General features: G+C 51.4%; 1 protein-coding gene across 1 annotated transcript in view; it reads left to right on the forward strand.

Annotated features, from left to right (window-relative positions):
- The window catches only part of LOC140387801 (protein monoglycylase TTLL8-like), a 134,491-nt gene that overhangs the window by 89,607 nt on the left and 20,437 nt on the right, over positions 1-24,447 (forward strand). Inside the window, exons 12-14 of the mRNA XM_072470928.1 lie at positions 2,708-2,894; positions 21,049-21,197; positions 23,922-24,162. Coding sequence (XP_072327029.1) covers positions 2,708-2,894; positions 21,049-21,197; positions 23,922-24,162 — 577 coding nt within the window. The remainder of the gene's footprint in view (positions 1-2,707; positions 2,895-21,048; positions 21,198-23,921; positions 24,163-24,447) is intronic.

Genomic DNA, 24,447 nt, shown 5'->3' on the forward strand with positions numbered 1-24,447 from the left:
CTTTCCAACCTGAGAAACCCTGCTCTATCATTTATCCAGGCTTCCACACTGGGGGGCTTTGCATCTTTCCACACTAACAAGATCCTTCGCCGGGCTACCAGGGAGGCAAAGGCCAGAATGCCGGCCTCTTTCGCCTCCTGCACTCCCGGCTTGTCCGCTACTCCAAATAGTGCTAGCCCCTAGCTTGGCTTAACCTGGACTTTCACCACCTTAGATACTGTTCTCGCAACTCCCCTCCAGAACCCATCCAGTGCCGGGCATGACCAAAACATATGGACATGGTTCGCCGGGCTTCCTGAGCACTCCCACATCTGTCCTCCACCCCAAAGAACCTACTCAGCCTTGCCCCCGTCATATGCGCTCTGTGAACAACCTTAAATTGTATCAGGCTAAGCCTGGCACACGAGGAAGAGGAATTAACCCTACTTAGGGCATCAGCCCATAGACCCACCTCAATCTCCTCCCCCAGCTCCTCTTCCCATTTACCCTTCAGCTCCTCTACCAAAGCCTCCCCCTCTTTCATCTCCTGGTATATCGCCGACACCTTGCCCTCTCCGACCCATACGCCCAAAATCACCCTTCTTGAATCCCCTGTGTCGGGAGCAGTGGGAATTACCTCACTTGCCGCCTCACAAACGCCCTCACTTGCATGTACCTGAAGGCATTTCCCGGGGGTAGTCCAAACCTCTCCTCCAGCGCCCCTAAGCTCGCAAACGTCCCATCGATGAACAGGTCCCCCATTCTTCTAATCCCTGCCCGATACCAACTCTGAAACCCCCCGTCCATCCTTCCTGGGACAAACTGATGGTTATCTCTGATCGGGGACCACACCGAGGCTCCCCTCGTGCCCCTATGTCGTCTCCACTGCCCCCAGATCTTTAGCGTTGCCGCCACCACCGGACTCATGGTGTACCTTGTCGGCGAGAGCGGCAGCGGTGCCGTCACCAGCGCTCCCAGGCTCATTCCTTTGCAGGACGCCATCTCCAACCTCTCCCACGCTGCCCTCTGTCCCTCCATCACCCACTTACGGATCATCGCCACGTTGGCTGCCCAGTAGTAGCCACCCAGATTCGGCAACGCCAACCCTCCTCTGGCTCTACTATGCTCCAGGAACCCCCTCCTTACCCTCGGGGTGTTGCTCGCCCACACAAATCCCATAATGCTCCTGCTTACCCTCTTAAAAAAGGCCTTGGTAATCACAATTGGGAGGCATTGGAATACAAAAAGAAACCTCGGGGGGACCACCATTTTAATCGACTGTACCCTGCCCACTAGCGAGAGTGGCAACATGTCCCACCTTTTAAAGTCCTCCTCCATCTGTTCCACCAGCCGCGTCAAATTAAGTTTGTGCAGTGCCCCTCAGATCCTAGCTACCTGGATCCCCAAGTATCGAAAGCTCCTTTCCGCCCTCCTCAACGGTAGTTCATCTATCCCTCTTCCCTGATCCCCTGGATGCACGACAAAGAGCTCACACTTTCCCACATTGAGCTTATAGCCCGAGAAGTCCCCAAACTCCCTTAGGATCTGCATGACCTCAACCATCCTGTCCACTGGATCCACCACATACAGCAACAGGTCGTCTGCATACAGCGACACTCGATGCTCCTCTCCCCCCTCGGACCACCCCCCTCCATTTCCCCGACTCCCTTAACGTCATGGCCAAAGGTTTAATTGCTAATGCAAACAGCAGAGGGGACAGTGGGCACCCCTGCCTCGTCCCTCGATTCAGCCGGAAATACTCCGACCTCCGCCGGTTCGTGACCACACTCGCCACCGGGGCTCTATACAGGAGCTTAACCCAACTAATAAACCCTCCCCCGAACCCAAACCTCCTCAACACTTATCAGAGATACTCCCACTCTACTCGGTCAAAGGCCTTCTCCGCGTCCACAGCTGCCACTATCTCCGCCTCTCCCTCCACCGATGGCATCATAATCACATTCAGTAGCCTCCGCACATTGGTACTTAGCTGCCTGCCCTCCACAAATCCCGTCTGGTCCCCGTGAATCACCCCCGGGTCACAGCCCCCAATCCTCGCAGCCAACACTCGCCAGCAACTTAGCATCCACGTTGAGGAGCGAGATCGGCCTACACGACACGCACCGCAGTGGGTCCTTATCCCGCTTCAGGATCAAAGAGATCGTCGCCTCCGACATTGTCGGGGGCAGGGTCCCCCCCCCTCCCTTGCCTCATTGAAAGTCCTTACCAGCAACGGGGCTAACAGGTCTACATACTTTCTATAGAACTCCACCGGGAACCCATCCGGTCCCGGGGACTTCCCTGCCTGCATGCTCCCCAGTCCTTTAACCAGCTCCTCCACCCCAATTGGCGCCCCCAAACCAGCCACCTCCTGCTCCTCCACTCTCGGGAACCTCAGTTGGTCCAAGAATCGTTGCATACCCTCTTTTCCCTCCCTAGATTTTTCTTTTTCTCTACTCTCTCTCCCTCTCCCTCCCTCTTTTTCTCCAAGTCCCCAACCCATATGCATGATCATCCTCTTGACTTCGCCATCTCCTGTGGTCCTTATATTCCCCTGGTTTGATTTTCAAATTACTTTCTAGCATTGCTCTCCATGCACAACCTCTGGAATCTTTCATTCCTGCTTGTGTCACAGATTTCACAATTGTAATGCCCTACCCTAGGTTCACTCAAAATAATCACTCCCTCTACAGTCTACTTAATGGAGCATTTCTTTGCCTTTTCCCAGATTCTGGCGAGCCCGGCAAAACAGACGGCCAGCTATCCACCACACTGATAAGAACCGCGATCAGAGTGTGTGAAGGTTTTTTGCAAAGCCTGAAGCAGGCTGAAAATTATCTTGAAGTGGATATCCCACCGACACTGAATGAAATGGAGTGGGCAGGTCTAATTGAACAGCACTACTATCTCGTTCAGTAAGTATAAAGCTGTAATCATTACTGTCATGATATTCAAACATACATCATAACACATACATAATGATAGGCAGACCAACAGACCAATTAGCACACATAACACGACAGCCAATGACAGACAAGAACAGACACAGTATAAGACAAGAAACACGACACTTCTTGGCCAGTCCATCTGGAGACAGCACAGGGCCAGAACCTCATTAGCAAGACACTCACACAGTCACAACGTGCTGAGTACCAAGTCAGATGTGTAAATAGTTAGTTGGAATAAAACTGCGTTGTACCAATCGCAACCGTGTTGGTTCGTCTGTACCTCAGAGCACCCACCACCTCATGGTACCAGTGAGTGAATCGATATCTACCGGCAAATCTGCCATCCTGAGCCATGGACACCCGCAACAAACCGCAGCCGTTGCAAGTCGCTGGGACCCTGGGCACAAATTGGAAGCTCTTCAAGCAGCGATTCGAACTGTTCATGCAAGCCAATGAAAAACAGGGTGCCTCGGACGAAACAAAGATTGCCATTCTCCTCACTACCGCAGGTCAGCACGCCATCGATGTATACAACTCCTTGGTGTTTGTGGAAGGCGAGAACAAATCTAAGTATGACAAGGTCCTCCTCAAGCTCGACAAGCACTTCAACGTTGAGGTCAATGAAAGCTTTGAGAGGTTTGTCTTTCAGCAGCGCCTGCAAGGTAAGGATGAGCTCTTTCAGTCCTTCCTGACGCACCTCCGCATACTCGCGCAGTCCTGCGGTTACGACACCACCTCAGAGTCCATGATCCGGGACCAGATCGTTTTTGGCGTTGCCTCCAGTGGCCTACGCCAGCAGCTTCTAAAAAGTAAAGGCCTGACCTTAGCATCTGCAGTTGAAGCCTGTGTCCTGCATGAAAATGCGACCAGCCGCTATGCCCAATTTCAGGCGACCGAATCGGCACGGAGGGGGTCCCACGCGATCGAATCGGCGGCTAGCCAGGCCGCCCACGAGGCCGAACGCATCCAGGCAATTGAGTTTCTCCCGGCCCGCGGCCCGGACGAGGGCGGCCGTTTTGCGCGCTTTTTGAGGCCTCCCGCGTTTGTGCGCGCCAAAACCTACGGCAACACAGAGGGACGTGCTGCGCAGGCGTGCCCGACGTAAGACCGAACTGTATTGCGCAGTGGCGTAACAAAAGCCATGACGTCATGACGTGCGGCAACTGTGGAGCTGCACATTTAAAAGGGCAATGTCCTGCAAAAACCCGACAATGCCTACGCTGTGGCAAGATGGGCCACTACGCTGCCTACTGTAGAGCGGCTCAACCTGTGGATCTTCCACATCTCCGACAACCTCGCAGGAACGTGCGGACCATTCAGCCTCCACATCACGACATCCAAACCGACGACACAGATGACCAAAACGCCTTCCGGGTTGCGGTCATTGTTGCGAACCGGGTCAACACCATCAATCCGGGCGATGAATGGAGTGCCACCCTAACGGTCAACCGATCGCCGATCACTTTCCGCCTGGACACTGGCGCCTCCGCCAACCTCATAGCATGGTCAGCCTTCTATGCCATGAAGGTCAGACCACCAATCCAGCCATCCCGGAGCAAGATGGTCGATTACAACGGGAACGTTATCCCGGCCATGGGATCCTGCCAGCTCCAGGTGACACACAAAACACACACGGCCACACTCTCGTTCGAGATAGTTGGCTCATCGAAGGACTCCCTGCTGGGCACACAGGCATGTAAGGCTCTCCACCTTGTGCAACGAATTCTCTCTCTCTCTCCAGATAGCACGTCTGACTTCCCGGATGCAGAGTTCTACGCACAGTTCCAATCGCTCCTCGCCCACAACCAGGAGGCATTCGAGGCATGGGAACACTGCCATACACCTACCGAATTCGCCTCAAACCGGACGCCATCCCGGTCGTTCACGCACCTCGCAGGGTTCCTGCGCCACTTAAAGACCGCTTCAAGCTGCAGCTGCAGGATCTCCAGGACCAAAGGGTCCTATCCAGGGTCACGGAGCTCATGCCATGGGTCAGCTCCATGGTGTGTGTCAAGAAGCTCTCCGGCGAGCTCCGTATCTGTATTGACCCCAAAGACCTCAATAATAATATTATGAGGGAACATTATCCCATACCCAAACGGGAGGAGATCACCAGTGAAATGGCCCAAGCGAAGATATTCACGAAACTGGGTGCTTCTAAAGGATTTTGGCAGATCCAACTGGACCCGTCCAGCCGAAAGCTATGTACCTTCAACACCCCTTTCAGCAGATTCTGCTACAACCGGATGCCATTTGGCATCATCTCGGCATCCGAGGTCTTCCATAGAATCATGGAGCAGATGATGGAAGGCATCGAAGGGGTGCGCGTATATGTGGACGATGTCATCATCTGGTCCACCACACCGCAGGAGCACATACATCGTCTCCAATGCGTTTTTGCCCGCATACGGGAAAACGGCCTGCGCCTCAACCGAGCCAAGTGCTCCTTTGGCCAGACCGAGTTGAAGTTCCTGGGGGACCATATCTCCCGGTCAGGGATCCGTCCAGATGCAGACAAGGTGATCGCCATCACAGCCATGCCGCAGCCGGCCGACAAGAAGGCTGTCCTATGCTTCCTTGGCATGGTCAACTTCCTAGGGAAGTTCATTCCCAACCTTGCCTCCCACACGACGACTCTGCGCCACCTTGTCAGAAAATCTACAGAGTTCCAGTGGCAACACACACACCAGCTGGAATGGGAGGAGCTCAAACGCAAACTCACTACGGCACCAGTGTTGGCGTTTTTTGATACGTCTCGTGCCACCAAAATCTCAACTGATGCCAGCCAATCCGGCATTGGAGCAGTGCTCCTGCAGAGGGATGACACGGCATCATGGGCCCCAGTGGCCTATGCATCGCGGGCCATGACCCCCACTGAGCAGCGCTCCGCGCAAATCGGAAAAGAATACCTGGGCTTGCTAACCGGTTTAGACAGGTTCCACGATTATGTCTATGGTCTTCCACGGTTCACGGTCGAAACTGACCACCGCCCCCTGGTCAGCATAATAAACAAGGACCTGAAGGAGATGACCCCTCACCTCCAGCGCATCCTACTTAAACTCAGGAGGTACGACTTCCAACTGGTCTACACTCCAGGGAAGGACCTCATCGTGGCGGATGCCCTACCCAGAGCAGTGAGCACGCCGCCAGATGCGGAGGGGTTCGTATGTCAGGTCGAGGCACAGGTGGCTTTGACAGCGGCAAATCTGCCGGCTGACGACTCCAGTCTGGCCCGTATCCGCCGAGAGACTGCGGCCGACCCCCTTCTGCAGCAAGTGATGCGCCACATGACGGTAGGATGGCTCAAAGGGCAGTGCCCGCAGTTCTACAATGTACGAGACGACCTAGCCATCATTGATGGTGTCCTTCTGAAGCTGGACCGGATTGTGATTCCGCACAGCATGCGCCAGCTGGTTCTCGATCAACTACACGGAGGCCACTTGGGGGTCGAGAAGTGCAGACGGAGGGCCCGAGAGGCGGTATACTGGCCGGGCATCAGTGACGATATTGCCAACATGGCGCTCAACTGTACAACCTGCCAAAGGTTTCAGCCGGCGCAACCTCCTGAGACGCTTCTGCCCCATGAGCTGGTGACGTCCCCCTGGGCGAAGGTGGGTGTCGACATATTTCACGCGCTCGGCATGGACTATGTCATCATAGTTGACTACTTCTCAAACTACCCAGAAGTCATACGCCTGCACGATTTGACGTTGTCTGCTGTCATCAGGGCCTGCAAAGACACCTTTGCTCGCCACGGCATTCCGATGACTGTCATGTCGGACAACGGGCCCTGTTTTGCCAGCCATGAATGGTTGTCCTTTGCTGCTTCGTATGGCTTCACACACGTGACATCCAGCCCTCTGCATCCCCAGTCCAATGGAAAGGCGGAGAAGGGCGTTCACATTGCCAAGCGGCTCCTCTGCAAGGCTGCTGCTGCTGGGTCGGACTTCTACCTCGCCCTGCTGGCCTATCGCTCGGCCCCACTAGCCACTGGTCTCTCACCAGCACAGCTGCTGATGGGTCGCGCCCTCAGAACCACTGTGCCTTCCATCCTGGCACCAACAATAGACCATGCTCCAGTACTGCATAGGATGCAACTGCAGCGTGATCGCCAGAAGAGATCGTACGACATACGGGCAACTGGTCTTCCCCCCCTGGCCCCTGGAGACAACGTCCGCATCCACCTACCAGACGGTGGCTGGTCAGCACCTGCCAAAGTTCTCCGATGCGTGGCTCCCCGCTCGTTCCTGGTACGCATGCCGGATGGATCCGTGCGTAGGCGCAATCGCCGAGCCCTTCGCCTACTTCCACGCTCGCAACGGGACCCTACACGGACACCGTGTCCTCCACTGGTTCCTGATAGCGACTTCGTGGAGCTGCAATATACCATGCCCCTTCTGTCGCCGCCCGTGGCCAGGCTCGCACCTCAGCCGGTGGTTCTCGACCCACCCTTGAGGCGGTCAACCCGAATTCATCGCCCACCTACTAGACTGGACTTATGAGACTGTTCACACGTCAAACTTTAGCAACTACTGTTTTGTAACATGTCACTGTTTTATCGTTCCAGGCCTCGTTTGATCGGTCCAAATTTCAACGTTGTTCTTCTTTTGTTATGGTACAACCTCATTAGCATGTCACACCTGACATCGCCCCTTGTATATAGTTAAGCCCCATGTACATGATGTAAATATTATGCACACACACCTTTAGCTGCACTCAGGACACATTTATATTTATAACCACGTTGGCACATAATCTTGTAAAAAAGGGTGGATGTCATGATATTCAAACATACATCATAACACAAACATAATGATAGACAGACCAACAGACCAATTAGGACACATAACACGACAGCCAATCACAGACAAGAGCAGACACAGTCTAAGACAAGAAACACGACACCTCCTGGCCAGTCCATCTGGAGACAGCACAGGGCCAGGACCTCATTAGCAAGACACTCACACAGTCACAACGTGCTGAGTACCAAGTCAGATGTGTAAATAGTTAGTTGGAATAAAACTGCGTTGTACCAATCGCAACCGTGTTGGTTCGTCTGTACCTCAGAGCATCCAACACCTCAATTACTATCCTTTGAATGGTGTAGAAACCTTCTTGGCTTGTCCAGACATGAAGGGCGAGTGGTGTCCTGTGTCGTGAATTTTCCAGATTTCCATATAGGCTTTAAAGGGCTCTGAATTTCAGTTTTAGATTTCTCCTGATCTCTTCCACCAACTGTGGAAAATCGGCCAAATTTGTAATTCGAAGGCAACAGTATCCGCTGAAAATAAGCTGTTTCCATGTGTTTGTCACTGTGTGAAAGATGGAATATTAGGTGATAGAAATTTTGATTGGCATGTTTAATGTACACTTGTTTACCTCCTCATGCTATAATCATCTGCATGCTATTTTCAAACAAATGTTAAACATTTAATTTAAATGAGTTAGCTGCACATAAACTCCCTGCACACAAAGATGTAGTGTGCGTTTGATAAGTGTTTGTTTAGGGACAGTTGCTGATCAGAATTTCTACCATCCAAACTTTGTATTTCTTTAACTGCTTATTATTTTGTGATTAACTTGGGCTGGCTACATACTTAGCTGGAGGAGCTGTTCAGGTTGTAGGTGTGTGCTTTGCTCAATTCCTCTGTACCCGGTTTCTGTTGACCACGTCTTGTATGCTAGGGGCGGCACGGTGGCGCAGTGGGTTAGCACTGCTGTCTCACGGCGCCGAGGTCCCGGGTTCGATCCCGGCTCTGGGTCACTGTCCATGTGGAGTTTGCACATTCTCCCCGTGTTTGCGTGGGTTTCGCCCCCACGACCCAAAGATGTGCAGGGTAGGTGGGTTGGCCACGCTAAATTGCCCCTTAATTGGAAAAAATGAATTGGGCACTGTAAATTTATTTTTAAAAGTCTTGTGTGCTCGTGCAGGGCTTTTTGAACTGTGGGTCGCAGGCAGGTGTCGGGAGAGCCGTAGCGCAATCGGTCGCATCATTCCCGATCACGGGAGGAGCGCAGAGCTGCCCGACCAGCTTTTAAGTTGAGAATGCCGGCCACGACCAGCTTTGAAATGGAATGATTCAGTCTTCTGGCCAGAAGGCGGTAGAGAGCAGGTCCTGCGCCCGGCATGTACACTGGCACCCTGCGCTCTGTATGTCCGTGCTTTTGGGGCGAAATCAAGGAGGAGACCTTCCTCCATTTTCCAGTTGTGAGCAAGCAAGCCAACAGGCCTGTGAAGAACTGAAGATGGATTGTTTTGTTATAAGGAAGGGAGGGTTAGGGACACAAACAGGCCAGGATCTCACAACTGAATGCTGGGGTGAGCTGCTAAGGAGAGCCCATGGCAGGACCAAGCAGTGCTAATGTTAGCTCTGTACAGAGCTCCAGGGCCTCCGGTGAACAACCAACAAAGAAAAAAATGAAATCAGGAACAAAGCAGTATAAAGATGATTTCTTGAGTTATGCGTTTGTTAATTGTGCCAATGCAAATCAGGATGCAATGCTCACATATGCAGGGAAGTACTGGCAAATGAGAGTTTAAAACCCTCAAAACTTCAAACGCATTTGAAGACGCATGTCAAGTTCGAGGGCAAACCTATTTAGCAGAAATGTAACATTGAATGACAAAGCAAGTGAGATTTAAGGACCAAGCAGTCTCACCTGTTGCATTAAAGGTAAGCAAAAATGGTGTGTTGCAAAGATCGGCTGGCGAGGGTTGCGAAGGTTGGCTGGCGTGGGTCGCAAAGTCCTGAAGGTTGGCTGGTTGGTAAAAGTTGGTTGGTAAAAAGAGTTGGAAAAACACTGCTCTCGTGTACATTTAGTGGTGAATGTTCATCTGTAGCACCCTCAATTCAAAGTTTCACGTTCCTGTTGTGCATTTTTGAGGAGATTAAACGCTTTGGTTCTCAGGACCAGTTGTGGGTCAGGTGCATGCCTTATAATGTGCTCCCAATATGCCAACATTTTTAAATGAGCACTTGTCACAACCACCCAATTGTTGTGTTGGGGTTGTCCTTTTCCCTTTAAACTTGTTTTGAGTGGACCCAAAGAAAGTTTCACACTTGATGGATTCTCAAAGGGAAATATGTTTAGCATGGTATTATTACCATGAATATTAATCAATAGAATTGATTAATATTTTATATTTAGGAGATAATTTGTATTTGTAAATCAGTTTGTTTGTTAATGCACTCTCTGAAATGGTCCATTATTGCCTACCAAGACTCTGGAAAGCAGACTGTGAGCAAAATATTCACAGGATTTCAGCAAAACAGATTTTTTTTAAAAAGCGGCCCCATGGTGGCAATGTGACATTTACTGCATGCTGTAGAAATTACAACTAATATCATTGAAGCGTGTTGCTTTACATGGGATGGAACCTGACCAAAAAATGGCAGTGTCCCAACATGGAAAATGGAGTGAATCTCGCTGACTGAGTCTGTGCTGATGGTGAAATGGGGCAGCGAGCAAAAGCGTGGACCCTCAGGACAAACACTCATTCCTCAAGCCTCACGTGACTAAACATATCACAACATTTATCCCCTGTGATGTATTAATGCCATCTGCCTTCCTTTGCCGTCCAATCAGATGAGCAGCCCGGACCATCATCAGGCCCTTGGAATCACCAGAACCGAGGAGCAGGCACAGAAGCACAGCCTGGAGCCCTCCACCCAGGGGACCCTGAGGTGTCCAACCCATCTGACACCCCCTCCCTGTGAGCGACAAACTTCCAGCCCCACACAACAATGAGGGGCTGGTTTAGCACACTGGGCTAAATCGCTGGCTTTTAAAGCAGACCAAGCAGGCCAACAGCACGGTTCGATTCCCGTACCAGCCTCCCCGGACAGGCGCCGGAATGTGGCGACTAGGGGCTTTTCACAGTAACTTCATTGAAGCCTGCTTGTGACAATAAGCGATTTTCATTTTCATTTCATTTCATTTCATTTCAGTCTCGGATATAACGATTGAAGAGGCTTCACATCTGTCACCCGCACCCTCCATCAGCGCAGTTACTCACACCTCAGCGGGAGTACCTTGTAGACAAGCTTCTGGGTCACTCACAGGTTAACACCTCATGGTTGAGGATTCACAGTCGGTGAGGCAGGGATAACCCAGGGATCTGGCACTGAGAGGGATGCCAGAGCCCAGGTCACTGCTGAGCCCCTGGTTGATGACATGCCTCTGGGTCCAGTCATCTCCGATCTGATGGAACTGCAAAGGCAGATTCGCGAGAATCAGAAAGGGATGACAGCATCCTTGCTGGACTGCAAGGCTGACTGAAGGAGCCCAATTGCCTTCTGACTATGGCGGGGGATATCTGCTCCATGGCTGAGGGCATGAGCTCTATGGCTGAGGGTTTCACCTGCATAGTGCAGGCGCTGGTGGGAATCCATGAGTGTCAACTGCGGAGGATGTCGGGGCTTCTGGCTCTCACTCTAGCTGCCCCTCTATTACACGCAGGAGCACAAGGGACCCCGGGCACCTGAAGGGAAGATGGTTTGCAGAGGCACAGCCTGGAGCCCTCCACCCAGGGGACCCTGACACCCCCTCCCTGTGAGCGACTTCCAGCCCCACACAACAATAAGGGGAGCACTGCAACTGCTGTGCTGCTCAAAGGTACGCCCAAACCCTCGGGTCTGAGCATGACCGTTTTGAGGTCATGGATAACATTGGCCATGAGCTGGACATCCACTCATGTGGTGTCATCCAGCCCACCCTTCCATCACCCAGCATGTCCTGATCCTGGTCACCCTGGCAGTCACAGCCCATCTCTCTGCCAGCCAATACCAGGAAATGGTATTGATGAAGGTGTGGATTCCAGAGCATGGGTTCCCTGACAACAGCTGCTACTTGAGATGGGAGAGAGCTGTGGCACAGGTCGACCATGTTCCAGACTTTGACTAGGTCCTGGTAAAAGGTGGGCAATGCCTGCAGGGAGTTACAGAGACCCATCAGGACTATGAACAGGAGCTGCACATCATAGTTTAGGCCATGAACTTGCCAGGGAAAAATGTCGTCAGGGCACATCATCTAGGAAGAAAGAGGTATTGTTGCAGGGTCTGAAGATGGAAGATTGCCACCTGGGTACAGAGGCACCCCAGCGCCTGTTTGCCCTCCCTAAGCGGGAGACTTTGTCCCAGAAGACATGTATGAGGATTTCTGTGACAAAATCAGTGGTGGGATCAAAGTGACCAGCCGGTGCCACACCATAGAATTATAGAATTTACAGTGCAGAAGGAGGCCATTCGGCCCATCGAGTCTACACCGGCTCTTGGAAAGAGCACCCTACTCAAGCCCACACTTCCACCCTATCCCCATAACCCAGTAACCCCACCCAACACTAAGGGCAATTCTGGACACTAAGGGCAATTTATCATGGCCAATCCACCTAACCTGCACATCTTTGGACTGTGGAAGGAAACCGGAGCACCCGGAGGAAACCCACGCACACACGGGGAGGATGTGCAGACTCCGCACAGTCAGTGACCCAAGCCGGAATCGAACCTGGGACCCTGGAGCTGTGAAGCAATTGTGATATCCAATTATGCTAGCTGCCATGGAGGCAATCAGCTGGTTTATGACCAGAATTCAACCCCTGGAAGACCGCACTTGGAGCAGTCCTGTCCAGCGTCTCGGGCGAGTGATGACCTTGGCCTCCAAATCCTACCAATTTACCAACCAGGATTCATCAACCAGGAAAGATGGACTCCGAAGTATGATGGTTCTGCTCCAGGTGAAAGGCTTGAGCTCCTCTGGGAGGGGGTCCATCTGCCACGGATCAATTTGGAGTCCGGAACACTTGGTCTGGCACAAGATGCAGCAGAACACACAGCAGGGCACTTGCACATCCCCCGCAGGTCAGCAGGATGAACTGAGCAGCGCATCATCAGCATAAGCTGGAAGGACCACGTGATGCATGGCCCACACAGAACCAATCCTGACAATCTCTTCCACAAGAGGTACAAAAAAGGCTCCACGCAGATGGAATACAGTTTGCCAGACAAGAGGCGGCTCTGATGCACTCCTCGATGACAATGGGGTCCTCCTTGGGCTCCTTTCTGGCCCTGGCCCAGAGGGTAGCAGCAGCTCATACCCCCACTCTACCTGGGTGCTTGGTCACCCGGAGAGTCTGGAAAAAGCTCTGGACCCAGGACTGAGGTGTCCAACGCCAAAGGCAGGGACAGGGAGTGGGGGGCTCTCTTCGCCATCAGTGCCCAGTGACCCAAAGATCAAGACGCTGCTGCAGCCCCCCCCGTGTTCTGAAAATGGATGCCTCCAGGGTACAATGTGGCTCCGGGCAGGATGAGGCTTTGAGATCCCGTCAGCTCCCGGCCCCGAGGCGTCCTGTTCAGGAGGCTGCGACAGCTCTTGTTCCTTGTCGCTTTTTCCCTTCCTTTTGTTCTTTTTCTGGGGACAGAGCATGGCCTTGAGAGGTAGAGATAATGCTCTCTTCATCATTGGGGGTGGCGGTGGGGGGGGGGGGGGGGGGGGAGGAGGTGATGGGTGGTGTTTTGTACCCACGAGCAATGGAGTCCCCTCCCTCCAAGGAGTGGAGTCTCTCTCTGGGGCTGCCTGCGTCAGGGAAACCTCCATATCTGGCACCTCCTCTGCTCTGCCTGGGCAGCACGGTGGCACAGTGGTTAACACTACTGCCTCACAGCGGCAGGGACACGGGTTCAGCCTTGGGTGACTGTGTGGAATTTGCATGTTCTCCCTGTGTCGACATGAGTTTTCTCCAGGTGCCCCAGTTTCCTCCCATGGTCTAAAGATGTGCAGGTTAGGTGGATTGGCCATGCTAAAATTCCCCTTGGTGTCCAAAGATATGCAGATTATAGGGATAGGGCAGGGGAGTGGGCCTAGGTAGGATGCTCTTTCAGAGGGTCAGTGTAGACTCGATGGGCCGAATGGCCTCCTTCTGAGCTGCAGGAATTCTATGAATTCTACTTCACTCTCCCCAATGTTCCGCCCCTCGCTCTGGGTCAGGGTGTCACGGTCACCGGCGGGGAGACAGTTGGAGTGACGGTGGGGGGGGGGGGGGGGGGGGGAGGGGTGACGGCAACTGACATGCCACTTGGGTGTAGTCTACGGATTTGGGAGTGGGACAGTTCTTAGGGTGTGCCGACTGCCTTGCACCGTCCGCCACCCAGAGGACATAGTAAGCAGATCCCATATAAAGGACATCAAAGCTACCCCTCCAGACACTTGTCTCGGGCAGGCGGACAAAGACCTGGCGTTGGCAGGAATACATAATGCGGTGGCGCCACCCCAGTAACAAACCTTCCCCAATAGAGTTCCTCAGGGTAATGTCCTAGGCCCAAGCATCTTCAGCTACTTCATCAATGATCTCCCTTCCATCATAAAGTCAGAAGTGGGAATGTTCGCAGATGCCTGCACAATGTTCAGCACCATTCGCAACCCCTCCCTACGAGAATAAATGACTGAATCACAACCCCGGCCCCGAGTTGAACTTATCTGTGTACCCCACGTCCTCTCCAGTGCACCCTGAGCAGTGAAGGGCCTGGAGAATCATGGCTGCCTGAGCGTCCTCCTCTGATATCCCCTTTGGAGGTGAGGCCGCCAGGTTCACGTGTTTGTGACGTCATGCAGGTGGTGAATATTCCGTGAGGGTTGAACATCTGGAGAGAGTGCTCGCTACTGACCTGCTCGCCAATGTATTATAATGAAGTTCCCGGGCTTGCGCAGCCCCATTGGCTGGCGAGGGACAGGGGACGAGTCTAAAACCCAATCATGCCAGAGAAAATGACGTTTTTCGATTCTCTCCAGATTTTGAGCCCGCACCGAGTTTCTCACGGACGGAGAGAGAGGGCTCAAAATGGCCCCCATTATGCAAGGAGGTGTAAAATGAAAGACAGGTCAAGTAAATTAGCATTCACTTGACCTGCACTGCAGTCAAGGGCCGGGATTCTCTGACCCGGCGCCGGTTCGGAGAATCCCCAGGGGGACGCGAGAATCGCGCCCCGCTGCCCCAACGCCGGCTTCCCCATTCTCCGGCGCCGATTCTCGGGTGCCCACGGGTTTCCTGCCGTGCCAGTCGGGGACCGTTGACAGCGGCCACCCCCCCCCCCCCCCCGCCGCCTATTCTCCGGGCCCAATGGGCCGAGTGGCCGACGTGTTTGGCCGATTCCCGCCGGCGTGGGTTACTCAGGTCCCACACTGCGGGATCTGGAAGGTGAGTCTGCAGGGTCCATCCTGGAGAGGCGGCGGGGACCACTCGCCGCCAACCTAGGAAGGGGAGCATTCCCCATTAGAAGAAGAAGAAGAAAGAAGAAAATTGCTTATTGTCACAAGTAGGCTTCAATGAAGTTACTGTGAAAAGCCCCTAGTCGCCACATTCCGGCGCCTGTTCGGGGGGGCTGTTACAGGAATTGAACCGTGCTGCTGGCCTGCCTTGATCTGCTTTCAAAGCCAGCGATTTAGCTCTGTGCTAAACAGCCCCTGCCATTATCGGGGACCGTTGGCACGGAGTGGTTGGCAATGCTTTTCACGCCGGCGTAGGGACATAGCCCTATTCTTGGAGAATCCCTCCCATTATGTCACCAACCACATTGGCAGACCTTGGCACACCTACATGACCGTGACGAAGTTCAATTGTTTCTGCAGGCTTCAGATGAGCAAGAAATTACTGGCAGAGCTTTGCGCTTTACTTATCAATAGGTGTGGTAGCAAAACCTGAAAAGGAGTGACTTCCAGCATCTACCTGCTAACTGGCACTATTTCAATCCTTTGACGTGCAGTGAGGCATTGTATTGACTATGTGGTTGCCTGAGAGGAAATTCCCTTACTTGTACCTAAAGTGCTGCAAATTCCTGCAGAGATGGTGATTTACAGTTTCCTTGCGAGTGCAATTGAGGATAGCGATGCCTGACATGATGGTTTTCTCTCCCCCACCAGCACTCCCCACCACTCGTCTTCTGTCTTTCTGTCTCTTCTCTGTTGCTGTCAGCTCTTTCTTTTGCCGCTAGCGAAGGCGAACAGTTTAATACAAAGCAAAATACTGCGGATGCTGGAAGTCTGAAATAAGAACGGGGAAAAACTGGAAATGTTCAGCGGGACAGGAAGCATCTGTGGAAAGGGAAACAAGAGATAATGGCGCGATTCTCGGGAAAGTGTGGTCGTGAGCGGGAACTGCCGCGAGCTTCCTGCCGCTCGGCCCAGCGATTTCAGCAACACTATTCAACATTAATTGGTCCACTTAACGAGGCTCTCTCGCTGCAAATGAAGGCTCGACAGCTGATTCGCTGGAACGGCGCTTGCCAGCCCCCCCCGCCAACAAAGCTGAGCAGCACTTAAGCAGCTCTTGCTCACCCAACCCCAGCCAGCTCGCAACAATGGCACCAGGAGACCGGCCGCAAGATTTGGGGTGCAGATCTGGGGAGGCTCCTGGATACAGTGCAGGCCAGGAGGGATGTCCTGTTCCCCCGGGAGGTTCCAGAGGGTCAGCCATAGGGCAGCCAATGCTGTCTGGGACGAGGTGGTGATAGCTGTGAGCGTCGGGGGTGCGACCAGGAGAACTGGCCCCCAGTGCCAGAAAAAGGTCAACAATCTACACCAGGCAGCACGAGTGAGTAGACACCAACACCCTCCCCCCCCCCCCCCCCCCCCCTCCCCCCCTGCTGTGTTATTCTCCTTTCGTGTAGCATAAGTTGCTTCCGTAATGTATGCTTTGACAAAGGAAGCTCCAGACTATGAAAAGAGTTCAACGTGTTTATTGAACTATTAACACAGTTCTCAAATGAGTTCGACACTGCTGATCTAGCTGTAGTAACTCAGTCTATCTTGACCAGCCTGCTCTAAGCCACGTGCTGGGTGTGATGCTGTTGATCAACCCTGATGTACTCTCTAGATGTCTGTCTATGGAAAGAGGCAGAGCATGCGTGCCCTGTCCTTTTATATGGGTTGTGAAGTGCCCCCTTGTGGTAATGCCACCTCTGGGTGTCCTTGATTACCCATTGGTTGTATCCTGTTATAATGACCCATTGGCTGTATGTCTGCATGTCATGACATCTCTGGTGCTCCCTCTAGTGGTTATTTAGTGTAGTGTATTTATATTAACCCCTTGTGTATATACAGTGATGCATATCACCACACCCCCAAGACCTTTCCCACCCCCACACGAGCATCCGCCTCCAACTCTCCACCCGACCCCCAACCATCCCTCGACTCCCACTCTCCCTTCAACCCTTCCTTCACAACCTCCCTCCCACCACTGTGAACCACGTCTGTCGCTAATGATGTATTCTCTGTGTCTCCTCAGGAAAGGTTCTCACACAATCGCTGGGAGAGGGCCCAGACTGGTGGTGGTGTGCCGGACATCTTTTTAAAAAACTTAGTGTTGCAAATAGGCTTAAATTAACACTGCAACGAAGTTACTGCAAAACTCCCTTAGTCACCACACTCGGGCGCCTGATGGAGAATTCAGAATGTCCAATTCACCTAACGAGCACGTCTTTCGGCAGTTGTAGGAGGAAACCGGAGGAAACCCACGTAGACACAGGGTGAACATTCAGACTCCGCACAGTGACCCAAGCCGGGAATCAAACCTGGGTACCTGGTGCTGTGAAGCAACCACTGTGCTACCATGTCGCCCATATGATTTATATGTTGTGGGAACTGATATTATAGGATAACAACTTAAATGATCACACTTCATTAAATTGGTCTCAGTGTGACATTCATTTGAGGTGGATGCAATTATGCAGGAAAACTCAGTGCAGGTATCATCTGGCATACATTTTACCACAATACTTTAATCCCCCTCTTCGTGGCACTCCCCACCCTCCAGCTGTGGACATGTCCCCGGAGCTGAGTCCCATCCCGTGTGTGTTTGGATGTTGGCTGCTGTGTGTGTGGTGTTGCATCCCGCAGTGTTCAAGCAAAGCGGCCATGCATCAAGGTGTTATTGGGATAGAACATAGAACATTACAGCGCAGTACAGGCCCTTCGGCCCTCGATGTTGCGCCGACCTGTGAAACCACTCGAAAGCCCATCTACACTGTTATAGAACATTACAGCACAGTACAGGCCCTTCGGCCCTCGATGTTTGCTAGGCAATGAGTTGCACATGCTACAGGTGGCATGGTAGCACAGTGGTCAGCATCGTTGCTTCACAGCGCCAGGGTCCCAGGTTCGATTCCAGCTTGGGTTACTCTCTGTGCGGAGTCAGCACTTTCTCCCCGTGTCTGTGGGTTTCCTCCGGGTGCTCCGGTTTCCTCCCACAAGTCCCGAAAGATGTGCTGTTAGATGAATTGGACATTCTGAATTCTCCCACAGTGTACCCAAATAAGTGCCAGAATGTGGCGACTAGGGGCTTTTCACAGTAACTTCATTGCAGTATTAATGTAAGCCTACTTGTGACAATAAAAATTATTATTATTATTACATGGCCCGCCCACCCAGGGAAATCCACTTGGGATGTGTGAAGTGCTCACTTAACCTCGATAGCTGATGCCCTATAAGCAATAGCCTTCAGCCGCACGGCCAGAGGCCTCGGTAGTAGGTGGAGGTTATGGGTGGTTGGTGAGGCAGGTGGGCAGGGACAAGGGTTGCCCCTGGTAAGTATACACATGATCCATGGGTTGGCATGGTGGTGCTGTGCGAGGCTGTCCCCTGGTTTAGTCCCCCACCACCACAGCACCTCCCCCCACCCTCCCATTGTGTCCCCCCATGTGGAGTGTCCCTCACTCCCAGTCGAGGGTTCCCCACCCCAGCTGAGGTTCCCCCACCCCCACCGAGCACTGGGTTGACGCGCCCAGTACCCTCTGGCTCTTTGCCTGTGAGCAAGGATGGCTGCTCACCTCCTCGGCTTCCCACAGAAGCCCTTCCGCCAGGTTTACGTTTTTTAAAAGGAGTTTGAATCGGCGCCAGCGTGACCCCCTTGCTGGGGAGGCGGCTGAATCACGGGAAGCCATTGGATGTTAATTTTATGGAAATAGGGCTTAAGTGGCGAGATCCCGATTTTGCCCATTGGAGCGGGCCGGTTGCACCGACAACTGTTTGGCAGCCTGGCACAGTTCACGTTTTTGGCCTCTGCCGCTAGTTACTGGCCTTGTTTCGCTCGAGTGAGAGCGTAACAAGGATGGAGAATTGCGCCCAATGTTTTAGGGAAACGACCTTTCATCAGTACTGTTGCGATCTTGACTTTGCCAGGTAGTGTAAAATGGCCAATTAACTTCAGTGGAAATAAAAACCAGGAGCAAAATTCTCCATCCCGCCGCGCCACATTTCTGCCCCGACCCGCCGGCGGGATGCTCCGTTACACCGGCCGGTCAATGGGGTTTCCCATTGTGGGGCAGCCCCACGCCATCGGGAAACCCCCGGGCGCCGGCAAAACGGAGACTCCCGCCGGCGGAGAATGACGCCCCTGAAAAGGTGTGAAAGGGGTGAGAGTGATCGAGTCGGCAGTCATTTTACACTGGATAAAGTATACATTTATCTACTCAGGTGTGCAATTCGCTCACATGTGATTGTTGAGAGAGTGAAAGTGCACTGTTGCACTTTTATCAACTGCTGGCACAAACTTTCTTGCAGGCTGAAAAGATGTGAATGAGGTGCTTCATTCATCATTCGACATAGGCATCAAAAGGAACATTCGAGGCCTATGACTGAAGCAGAGGTTAAGCTTTTTGCACAAGTAAGGGATTTCATGGCAGTTTTGACACCCAGTTTAGCAAATTGTATTGCCCTGAAAGCAACTGACCTGACATTGACTCTGCTCACAAAAGGTTGGCTACATGCGACCTACCCAGTGGTCCTTAAAGGGACTGCTGCAATGAAATAGCTAAGTCCATTAAAAAAACTTAACTGAATGTGGCGACAGAAGTGCTACTGCTGTTTATTTTGCACCAACGTCTTTCATCCACCTCCGCCCCTCCTGTTGTGAGAGTAATATATGGACAGGGGTTTGCAAATCAATGAGAATGAGGGAGTAAAGCCACCACCTTATTTTCCAAACTTGAACACCAGACATCGGAGCCATCTGTTAAGTCAAGGCTCCTTGTTCCAAGGCTGTTGGAATAAACCTCAGGATTTAAATGGAGGACAAGCTCTTGCCAGAACACTATAAGTGACCATTTACAGTCCTATCAAAAAAAGCTGAATTTTTTGTTACCCCTTCAGGCAGCTTGTTGAGATGATTTTCCTCTTGCCTCTGCCTAAATTCTTCACCCCCCCCCTCCAACCCCTCAGAGGCTGGGAACCTACCAGCCCCACGGAAAATGAAATGGAATTTTGCCGGGGTAAGCACGGAAACTCGCATCCCATCAGCATCGTCTCCAATTAGAAAGCCCTTGCCCAGAACTCTTCCCATTCTCGGAGGAGATCTTCCCCTCACTTTTGGAAATGATATGAAAAGATTTCTCAAACCACCTAAAGGAATCTTTTGGAGAGATGCCCACAGCTGCAACCTCAAACAAGCCCTTTTGCGGCACAGACATGGGACCCGAGCTTCCCCCTTTGTTGTGGACATGGATTAAGAGAAGCTGGCTAGTTGCCATGTTCAAAAACAGGGCGATACATCTTTTTAGAAGCTCTGCACCTAGACAGAAGCAAATGTTTGAGAAAGGAATATGGGGGTCAGTGCAGCCGATTTCGTCCCTGAAAATGAAGATCATTGTTTTTTTGCGAGATAGTGGAGCGCATAATAAATGTGGAATGCACATGTTAATGATATCAGCGTGAAAACGTATATTCACCTCCAGCAAGTTTTCATTCCTCTGAAATTTAACATTAGTCAAAATATTATTCTGCTCTTTTGCAGGGCAATCTCTTTGTCAGTTTGTTTTCCTTTAAAGCAAAGCATTGCCTTGATGTGCATTGACATGACCATCTGATTGTGAATCTTATCTGTATTTCAAGCCTCTAACATCTGTTTGCTAAGTGAAAAGTAAAATGTCATGCTCAAGCTGTGGTTAACTGCCCATTCTCTTTGAACTCAGTCGCTAACATCTATCCAAAATAGGTCAAATATTTTGAACTGGAGCCTAATTATGCTCTGAATTTCTGTTGGGTTATGAACATATTAAGTTATAAAACCATTGAAGTGAAATGCATCAAATTTTTTGAGGTACCCAGATATTTTCTCTTTTTTTTTGCGTTTGTTCAGCAATCGAGCTACAATCCCTGGCTCGCGTAATTATTTGATTGATTGCCAGAACATCCTCAATAGGCTACAATCTGTACATCCGCAGTTGGAAATAGATGGAATCAGAAACATCTGGATAGTCAAACCAGCTGCAATGTCACGGGGTCGAGGTAACATAATTTTTAGAGGTGCCGTTCATCCTTCTGTTTTAAAATGTATTCTTTCATGGGGTGTGCGCACCACTGGCAAGGCCAGCATGTGTTGCTCATTCCTAATTGTCCTTGAGCTGAGTGTTTGCCACACCATTTCAGAAGACACAGGTAGACCAGACCAGGTAAGGACGGTTGATCATCCTTCCCTAAAGTACATCTTGACAACAATCAATAACGATTTTATGGTCACCATTACTGAAACCATCTTTTCAATTCTACATTGTTAATTGAATTTAAATTCCACCAGCTGCCCATGGTGGAATTTGAACCCTTGTCCCCGGGACAGAAACCTGGGCCTCTGAATTACAAGTCCAGTGACGTTACCACTGTGTCGCAGTCTCCCTGTCTTATGCCTGTAGCTCTGTGTAAAGTGGGGGGATATTTTATGAAGACTCATGGTTGTTCAGATAGAAAAAAACTGGCAAGAAGTCTGGGTTTATTACTTCACTCCCTGCAAATACTGGTCAAACACAACGGGCAGGATTCTCTGTTGGCTGACGCCGAATTTGGGAAACGCAATTGGGCGGAGAAACGGTTCCGACGCCAAAATTGGGGTGGGTACCGATTTGATGCCAAATCGTAATTCTCTGTCACCTCAACAGCGGCGTCAATGCGTACCAGAATGCATGTACAGTACACACCATTTGCATATCATTAGGGGGCCCGACCCGGTATTCTCCGGGGGCTTCGCTATTCTCCTCCTCTAATGGGCCGAGCTCCCGATGGCGTGATTCACTTGTGTTTTTAAAAATTGTGAAACAGGCGTCGTGGCTGCTGAGGGAGAGAGAGAGGGTACGGAAAGTGTCCAACATCGCCATGGTTTGCTGACAGTTGTAACGCTCGCCAGGGAGGCTTCTGCCAGGTCTGGGGGGAGTAGCGAGGGGGGCCAGGAGGTGGGCTGTGGGTTCGAGATGGACGGACATGGAACACAATTGCCGCAGCCAGCAAATGGCGGCCGGGTTTTGGGGGGGTGGGGTAGCGGGGGCTGGCGTGCAGGTGTAAGGGTGTGCGGGCACCCATACGGCCGGTGCCACTCTTGTAGCCATCTGGGATGGCCACTTCCAGAAACAAAATGGACATTTGCAAAGATTGCAGGGAAAAATGGACAATGTTAAGAAAGCAAGCAGGCACAGAGCCTATCTGCATATTGGAGCCTTGGCTCCCAGACAAGACTGAAACTGTAGGCCCATTAGCATATGGAAGGCCCATCTCCGGGAACAAAGGGAGATACTTGAGTAACCGATCTGGCCCCAGACCTCGCGGCGCCAGTTCCCCAAACCGAAAGCAGAAAACAAAGCAGGCCAATGGCCACCTAGGACATGCCCAGCCATCAGGGCACCCACCCCTTTATTGGTCAGGATCAATGCGAATGATCAAGAAATGGCCCAATTGATTGGGGCCAAATTCAAGGCCCGCCCATAAGCATGAGGAGCACCCTTCAGGTATAAGAAGAAGGCCCCAAGAGAGAATCGCTCTCTGGACTTGGCTCTCACAGCGGAGAGACCCGTCCACCAGGTGCACCAAAAGCAAGTAAGTCTAAGCTCAACGCTCGCTACCAGACGGACGACCTTAGCTGTTTCCCCTCTACCACTTCGACCCCAGCAGCCTCAGATCCGAAAACGGCCATTGTTCCTCTGACTGAGTGGGCGCCCGAAGCTAAGTATAGGCTTTAGCAGTAGTGATAGTTTAGTCTGTAGTAATTCGTGCATGAGTAGATATTACTGTGTGTGTGAATAAATAGTATTGACTTTGAATTAACTAACTGGTGTATTGGCTCTTTTGATCAGTATTCGGGTTTGAAACTTGTGACGGTATCGAAAGATACGTGGCGACTCTAGAGCAAACATAATTAGGATTAAGGAAGGCGACCATATTGACCGCCATATTCAGAGCCAACCAAAGAGAGCAACACTCTGCAGAACCAGGGGCCAAGGTGGGTGGTCAGCAAAATGGCTGCTGTAATGATGGTCATGCGTGGACACCGCCTCAATCCTGTGGGGGGGGTCACCTTGGGCGCTCAACCTGTTCCCCCTATACGTCCCCCCTCCCCTGGCCCTGGCAGGGCTCCCCCCCACCTCAGCCCCCACAGCCAGTGTCCAGGTCGGCAGCCTGCAGTAGCTCCTCTCCGGGTCCTACCTCCCTTTCTCTCCCTAAGCAGCCACCATGCTGGTTTCGTGATTTTTAAAAGCACAAGCGAACTGCGCCGTCGGGAACTCGGCTCATTAGAGGCGGAGAATCGCGGATGCCCCGGAGAATACTGGGTCAGGCCCGCTAATGACATGCAAATGGTGTTTACTGTACATGCATTGATGCCACTATCGAGGTGACGGAGAATCACAATTTGGCGTCAAATCGCTACATGCAGCGAATTTGCCGTTGGATCCGATTCTCCGTCACCTTCTCAGTCGCCTTTCCCGATTTCGGCGTCAGCCAACGGAGAATCCCGCCCCAGATATCCGAACATTTTGAAAGGAGAATTTTCACTGCTGAAAATGCATCCCAATCAGCTTTGTTGCAAACTCCTGAGAATTATCAGAAAATGTACATTAATAATTTATTTTTCTCGCACACTATTTCTGCATTTCCCAGGCTAATGCCATTAAATTTAACTGATGTTTAATCTTCATAATCTCAGAACCTTCCTAATAAATATTTTTGTTAATCTTAATATTCATGTTACAGGTATAAAATGTGTGGACAGACTGGATGAGTTTCTAAAACTGAAGGAGTTTGACCCTTCTTTAGAAAACCCCAAGTGGGTTGTACAGAAGTACATTGAGAAGCCACTTTTGATTTATGATACCAAATTCGACATCAGAATGTGGTTTCTTGTCACAGGCTGGAAACCATTAAATATTTGGTTCTATAAAGACTGCTACTTAAGATTTTCTACACAGCCCTTCACACTGGAAAACCTGGACAGGTAAAGCAATAAAAAGAATAAGATTATTTCAAATATATTTGAAGTTATTTCCGGGTGTAGTACGCTAGTGATTATGTTACTAGACAAATAATGCAGAGGCAGATGCTGGAATTCTGAAATGAAAGCAGAAAATGATGGAAATACTCAGCAGGTCTGGCAGCATCTGTGGAGAGATAGCAGGCTGAATTGAATTGTTACATTGGTGGCCCTGTCCAGTGGCTGGGGTAAATCTGCTGTGGCCATTTTTAGAAGCACGAGAGTTCAATGTCAATCAGGCAGTTCACT

This window comes from Scyliorhinus torazame, chromosome 13 (genome assembly GCF_047496885.1).
Source record: "Scyliorhinus torazame isolate Kashiwa2021f chromosome 13, sScyTor2.1, whole genome shotgun sequence".
Lineage (NCBI taxonomy): Eukaryota > Metazoa > Chordata > Chondrichthyes > Carcharhiniformes > Scyliorhinidae > Scyliorhinus > Scyliorhinus torazame.